General features: G+C 45.4%; 1 protein-coding gene across 1 annotated transcript; it reads right to left on the bottom strand.

Moving 5' to 3' along the window:
• Positions 1 to 4370: 4370 nt before the first annotated feature.
• LOC135980272 (olfactory receptor 5AR1-like) lies at positions 4371 to 5333 on the bottom strand. Its single transcript, XM_065580313.1, has one exon. The coding sequence runs from the start codon at positions 5331 to 5333 to the stop codon at positions 4371 to 4373; it is 963 nt and encodes a 320-aa protein (XP_065436385.1).
• Positions 5334 to 7780: the final 2447 nt, after the last annotated feature.

The raw sequence follows: 7780 nt of genomic DNA, 5'->3' as shown, positions 1-7780 counted from the left end.
CAAAGTGTGTGTTAATCTAAGAGTATATTCAGATGTCAGAACTTCATCAAACTAATGGAATGTTACTTGCATTGTTTTCATTTATCTCTTCTTATTATAATGTAAAGGCAGGCAGTTATATTATGTCTAAGCTTGTAATTAAATAACTCATTGAATGCAAATGAAGAGTGCTAAATTCAAAGCAATTGGCCATGGTGTGAGTATGAACACTGCTCTGACTGTTGTGTGGAGAAGAAGCTATAAGTACTGATTCAAAGGAAGATCCTTTATCTCTGGACTGTTTCGATTCTACCACCGTGCAATAACTAAACAAGAAGATGGAGATCCCCAGTGTTATTCTGGGTGGCCCTGAACTGGTAGGTTACTACATCTCTGCTGTCCTTTTGGGTTTACAAACTTTGACTCACCTGTTAATGTATTTTACCTGCTTTAACCTCAATAACACTCATGTCTTTTGTCAGCTAATAAACCTGTAGTTAGTTAACTATAGAATTGGCTACCAGTGTTGTCCTTGGTGTAAGATCCAGAGTACCAATCAATGAGGGGGAAGTGACTGGTGTCTTGGAACTGGGAGCAACCTGATATGATGTGATTTTTGGTTTATGTGACTATTATCACTAAGTCCAGTTTCAGAGTAGCAGCCGTGTTAGTCTGTATCCGCAAAAAGAAGAACAGGAGTACTTGTGGCACCTTAGAGACTAACAAATTTATTAGAGCATAAGCTTTCGTGGACTACAGCCCACTTCTTCGGATGCATAAGTCCAGTTTGTTTGCATGGTAAGATGGGCTGGAGAGCTTAAGTGGACTGTCTGTGACTCCCCGGTAAGACTGGAACAGTGATCCAGGAGTTCACATTTGTTACTGGTTGGTGAAATCTAATTACAGACCACACCACCAGCTTGGGGTGACTGCCCTGTTTTCTGACAGTCTGACTTGAGATTGGCACTCACAGTTGTGAGCCACTCCAGACAGAATGAAATTGGGGGAACCTGGTGTGGGGCAAGGGGACACACAGAACCCCCAGTATGGGGGGGGAAGGTGGGAATGGGAGGGAGGCAGAGCTCCTGGCCTGAGAGAGAAGGGAGAGGGATTAATGAGGGGCACACACAACTCCTTGTGTGGGGGGGGGGAGACTAGGGAACCCTAGGATGGGAGGGAAATAGGGGAATGGGAGCACATTGAGAGCCCCTGCCATGGGGGGAGAATTGGGGACCCAGGCACTGGGAGAGTGAGGAATAGGGGACACAAAGCCCCTGGGATGAGGGGAATGGGAGGCACACAATGCCGCTGGCATTGGAGGGGAAAACGAGTTCCCTAGGATGGGAGGAGGAGGGAGTTTGGGGGGCACACAGAGCCCCTGCAATTGAGGGGCATGGGATGGTGGCGCACAGGAAGGTTGTGGGTGGGAATGGAGGGATGTGGGAATCCTCTGGTGTGTGCAATAAGTTCACTCGACAGCAGCAACCGAGTGTGCGACCCCCTAGGACACGTACACTAAACCCAGAACATAAAGTTAGCAACATCAGCCTTATCCACAGGCCTGAGCCGGGGTGACTGAATGGCAGAATGTCCTCGGCCGCGCAGGGTGACTGCTGAAGGAGTGAGACAAATGAAGGAGGGGGTGGGGCAGGCTCATGTGAGCCAGAGACAGAGCTTTCCCGGAGCCATCCAGTGCTGAGGAATGAACTCCCCCAGGATCTAAAACACCCATCGGTTCTAAAATCCAGCACCAACCCCACCAGCTTTTGTTTGAACTGCAGGATGGATTGTTGTTGTCACTAATACAAGCACCCAGCACAACAGACATAAAAAATTCACATGAATGTTACACTTGCTCACCCAAAATCTTACAGCCTTAGTTTTTTTCCTCAGGGTCACACTACTACTGCTTCTCTGGCTGTATCTGGGGCTCCTTTGCTCCTTCTCTGTGTCCTTCTGTCTGTGCTGTTCCCCGCTCAGCCCCACAGCCCCGGCGCTCAGTGCCCCAAGCCCTGCGTTTGCTAGCTCAGTCTTCAGGAGAAGAAAGGGGGCCTTATCCAGCAGTGCAAAAGAGAAAACCCGTCACTCCATTTTATTTTTGCTGATTTGACTCAGAAAGAGCCCAGTTGAGAACAAACCCCTACAAACCTTTTAGCATAAGCCACCAAACTGCCATGAGATATTTATGTCATCTGGCTATCAATGATACAGGAAGGGCTGTGGGTGACTAGATAGAAGGTTCAGTAGAATCAGGAGCCTATCAGTGGACTAGGGGTGTTGAAATGCCTGAGTTGTGTACGGGGTGTTCATCCGGGCACATCATTTATTGTAGGGTTGTAGAGGCTGCTTGCTTAAAGGAAACAGCACTGGAAAATCAGGAAGCTGAATCACCGTCCTAGTATCGTCCTGTCCCATTTGGGGGGCTGGCATTTAAAGGAGACTTCAATATTTTTGACCCGTAGAAGTCCTAAAAGACTTTCCTTCCAGAGGTAGGGGCATTAGCCCCAGTATGTTTTGAATAAAGTTCTACATAAAAAAAATTTATCTAGCTCCCTAATTTATACTCAGCTGTTTTTCTTTCTCCTGCCTCCTAAATTTGGCTGGAAATATCTTTAGCAGTGCGGCCATCCCTTGTGATTATGTTTACACAATATTTGGAGGCTGTCTTAAAGCCTCAACTCCTGGAGGCATTTGAAGATATTAGACTCTCCACTTTCATCTAAAAATCAATGTTTCTAGCCCTCATGGTTCCGAAGAAACCGGAGTGTAGTCTAAATGTTGAAAAAAAAAAAACACCCAAAAGGCAAATAAAAAACCAAAACATTTACTCTTCATATAAAATCTCAAGGTTTTTCTCCCCCTCCCCCCAATCAATCTAATGATTATGGGGGCCTGGTTCATGATTTGTGCATATTTGGAGTTGATAACACTATATTAGCAAAAAACGGCCTTTCTGTCCTCCTCGTAGAAACAGGTGGGATATAGTCGTAGGGAAAAGAATGTGTGTCCATAATAGCTGCAAAGTCCTCTGGGATCCTTACGAGAACAAAATATGAAAACCAAATAGGTGGAAACTCTCGCTATCAAAATGAGCAGCAGCTAAGGGATAGGTCAGTGTTACCAGTGGGTTCATTTTCTTATCATAAGGCACTTTGCAGGATAGTTTCAAATAGTTCCACAGATCAGATAGTCAGTGGGAATAAAGCGCTTACTTAAAGTTAAGCACATGCTTAAAGACTTAGCTGGATAGGGATGAATGTGAACACTCACTTAATGCCTTACTGAACAGGGACCTCCACCTGTATGAGTAGAGCCCTACCAAATTCATGGCGTTTTACCATAGACCATGAAATCTGGCTACTGTAGGAGAGTCGCGGTGTTGCGTACCTCTGTGTGTGTACGTCTCAGCTTCTGCAGGTAACCGAGACAACACCCCACGATCGAAGAAATCGACAACCATGGATTAGCTGAGCAAGGAAGGCATCCGAGCCCTGGTTTATTGTAGTGAAGCACAATGAGAAGCGTCCTATATCTTACAAGACCCTTCAAATTTGAGCACTCCGATACAATGGAACGGCTGACTTAATCACTGGACGGACCTACCAGCATCCCCTGGGCCGAACAAGTTACTTTATTGTAATCATTATTTATACCCTACTACCAATAGGGCTTGTACTGCCCCCCGATGCGTTGCCCTCTGATGAAGTCATGTACCACCCTCTGATATCACCTAAGCCTACCAGTCTCCATGTACGGGGTGGTATAACCAAAACATCTCTATTCATCTTGTCACGACACCTAGGAGGTCAGCAGGTTCTGGTTCTCTCTCTGGTGTCCGGATGTTCTAGCGCTTGATGTCCCAGGTGCTCCTAGTGCTAAGTACAGGAGCCTGTGATTCCAGCCTAGCGGTGTTTGCTTTGCAGCCTCAGCTCCTTTCCTGCCAGTGGCGGTACTTTTCCACACACGCACAGTCTGACCGAGAGGCTGGCGGAGTTATGCTGCACCTGTGAGCAGTGCTTGCTTCTAGCCGCAACTCTTGCTCAGGCTGCAGGCCTCATACTGGGCCTCTTGTTTCAGGCTCTTTTCCTACTACACCAGTTAAGACCCTCATGAAGGCGCCAGATCTGCCCCAGTGCTCAGCATCGAGCAGTTACCATTGAGATCAATGATTCTGGGCTCTGAATTTAAGGCCCTGACTGGCAGCTGAGCACTTTGGAAAATTGGACGACTTGCTGAAGTGCTGAACTAGTAGCTGGTGGGTGGATGCAAAACTGTTTGGAAAATCTGACCGTTAGTGTCTTTTGATGCAACACAAACAAATTTGGTGATTCACGGAAATCAAGATAACGACACAGGGAAGTGACTCCTCCATCTTACTCCCATTTATTTATTCAAAATAAAGTCTCCACCTTTACATTCACTGAGAAAAAAAACCTTCCTATCATCCTCCTAAAAGCCTCTTTCACCTCCTTGTTCCTCAGGCTGTAGATCAGGGGGTTCAGCATGGGGATCAACAGGGTATAAAACACAGAGATGATTTTGTCCTGGTCCATGGAGTACTTTGAACTGGGCCGTAAATACATAAAAATGACTGTTCCGTAGAAGATGGTGATGGTCGTCAGGTGGGAGGTGCAGGTGGAGAAGGCTTTCTGCCTGCCCTCCGTGGAGTTGATTCTTAGAATAGCTACCACAATGTATACATAGGAGATGACAATGGTCAGGAGAGTAGATGATATAATTACAGTAGAAAAGGTGAAGTGAACAATGTCTGTGATGTGGGTGTCAGAGCAGGCCAGTTTCAGGATGGGGGGCACATCACAGAAGAAATGGTTGATGATGTTTGATCCACAGAAGGACAAACGGAATATAAATAGAGTCTGAACTGTTGCATTTACCCAGCTGGCTAGGTACGACCCCAGCACCAGCAGCACGCAGAACCGCTTGGACATGATGACGGTGTACAGCAATGGGCTGCAGATGGCTGTGAAGCGATCATACGCCATCACCCCCAACAGGCAGCACTCACAGGACACAGCAATGCAGAAGAAGTAGAACTGCAGAGCGCACCCAGTGAATGTAATTGCTTTGCTCTCCACTGCAAAGGCCATCAGTGTCTGGGGAACGATGACGGTGGAGTAGCCGACATCTAAGAGGGCCAGGTTACTGAGGAAAAAGTACATGGGGGTGTGAAGCTGGGACTCAATCCTGATTAAAGTGACCATCCCGAGATTCCCCACCAGGATGAGCAGGTAGATCAACAGAAACACCACAAAGAGCATGACTCTCAGGGGCTGGTTGTCCGTGAATCCCAACAAGATGAACTCCGTCACGGTGGTGTGATTCCCCTTCAACATTTATCCCAGATGTGCTGTTCCCCACAAGGGAGAAAGCGAGCATTACATGGAAAGAAGAGACAAATAAAGGCTGAGTATCAATTCCTTGGGGTCATTCTGATCATATACCATGTGGTTCTTTGGTGAAATCTAACAGAGGTTTAAGACTCCATTATGGGTTTTGAACTAACAGCCATGGGTCTCTTAGCACAGGCGGTAGGAAAAAGAAAGAACTTTCTCCCAGCAGAGAGCTGGCCGGCCACGAAATGTCTGTACCTACTGTGGGCAGATTTGTGGTTCCAGGATCGGATTCCTGAGTCATCTCAGGGCCCATATGTAAATCCGTGGTAGAGATCAACCTCGAATCAAGGGATAGCCAATGAATGATCGGGCGGTAGAAGCTTATATTCTACTAGATAGCAAAAAGAACGAGGAGTACTTGTGGCACCTTAGAGACTAACACATTTATTTGAGATAAGGTGCCACAAGTACTCCTTGTTCTTTTTGCTGATGCAGACTAACATGGCTACCCCTCTGAAACCATTCTACTAGATCGGGGTCGGCAACCTTTCAGAAGTGGTGTGCTGAGTCTTCATTTGTTCACTCTAATTTAAGGGTCCGCGTGCCAATAATACATGTTAACATTTTTAGAAGGTCTCTTTCTATAAATCTATAACATAAAACTAAACTATTGTTGTATGTAAAATAAATGTGGTTTTTAAAATGTTTAAGAAGCTTCATTTAAAATTAAATTAAAATGCAGAGCCCCCCGGACTGGTGGCCAGGACCTGGGCAGTGTGAGTGCCACTGAAAATCAGCTCGCGTGCCACCTTCGGCACACGGGCCATAGGTTGCCTACCCCAGTACCAGAGAGAAGTCCCATATTCAGTGCTGACTGTCAAGAGCTCATCCAGTGCTGTTTCATTACAATATAATGTATTATGACTAGATTCACATACAGTTACCCAGGTTGATTCATTCCACCCCTGGCCAGTGGTACTCTGTGCACAGCAAGCTATTAAGGTGAGGATATAGGAAATAGGTGCTTGTCCACTTCCTTTTATGGGGCCAGGCTAGTAGTTTCATACAATAAGGTACGTGGCAGGCAGGCAGAATTGTAGGAAAGGGATCCGTAGTCACCATACTGAGTTGCCAGAGTGACTCGATGAGCTTCTAGAGTATGTGTACCAGTAGCCTGGCCCCTTGTTTGTACTTCAGAGCGTCTGATGTCAAACACAATTAACTCCCTCCTAAAATTTTACCCTATTTCTCCTGTTCCACTCCTTATACCGGGGGCCCGACCTATCAGGCTATGGAATCATTCTCACACTCTTTTTGGCCAATTGTCCGTTTAAGTATTCGTACGCAGTGGAACAGCTTCATTTGGAGAAACTGGAGGAGCCCTCATCGGAATACCCCATAGCCCAGTGGTTGGGGCACTCTCTAAAGAGATGAGAGACCAACGTTTAAACGTTATCCCCACAAAACTGGGGGGGGGAAGATTGAACTTGGGTCTCCCACACTCTGGATGACTGCTCTTACCACCAGAATAAACGTTAGAAGGTTGGTGATGCCAGCATGAGCACCAACACTTCCTTCCCTTGCATTTCTCAAAAGAAGCAACTTAGGTGCCGGTCTACAAGACTGTCCTGCTGCCCATCGATCACAAGCAGTCGGGACTCAGGTGCTGAACTCCTGAGGGACAGCGCTTAGGGCATTCTCCCATTGGCGAGCTCCCCACTCAGCATGCTGGCTTTTGTGGACCCCATTCCTAGTCAGCTTTCTCTCCTCCCCCTCCCCCCATGGCATAGGGAGCCCAGGGTCCTAACTCAGGTTTTGTGAATCCTGGAAATTTTCTAGGGACCTAAAAGTTAGGCAGTATAACACTGAGCATTCCAACGCCTAAGTCCCTTGGTGAATCTGGCCTTACACATTTTCTTTATTGGTTTAAATTAGAGCTCATTAGAAAAGGAAATTTCCATTCCATGGTTAAATCTAAATTTTGAAATTCCAAATACGAATGAAATGTTGACATTTCAAACTTTGCCCGGGAATGGAAATTCCGAACAAGAATTTCAGTTCAGAAACATTGAAAAGATATTTTTTCAGTAATTTTAAAACAATAATGTAATGTAATATATTTAATATAATATAGACAATTAAATTAAAGTTTTAATATAATATAAAAGTAAATATGAAATAAAACAATACGATAGACTCAAAATGAAACATTTTTACCTTATCAGAGCAAAACATTTTGACATTATCAAAACAAAATGAAAAAGTAAGACATATTCTGGTTAGACATCTTCCCATCCAAAATTCAATCAAAATCAACGCATTCCTGCAAAATGTTATTTTTTGTCAAATTTGCATTTTCTGACAGAATTGCTCCATCCATTGTTTTGACCATCGCTAGTTTTCATGTTTCTAAAGATTGTTTTTCAGGCTGTATATCAACGGGCTGT

Source organism: Chrysemys picta, unplaced genomic scaffold, assembly GCF_011386835.1.
Source record: "Chrysemys picta bellii isolate R12L10 unplaced genomic scaffold, ASM1138683v2 scaf2475, whole genome shotgun sequence".
Lineage (NCBI taxonomy): Eukaryota > Metazoa > Chordata > Testudines > Emydidae > Chrysemys > Chrysemys picta.
Note: the sequence above shows the minus strand (reverse complement) of the source record. Positions and strands in the feature narration are given on the sequence as shown.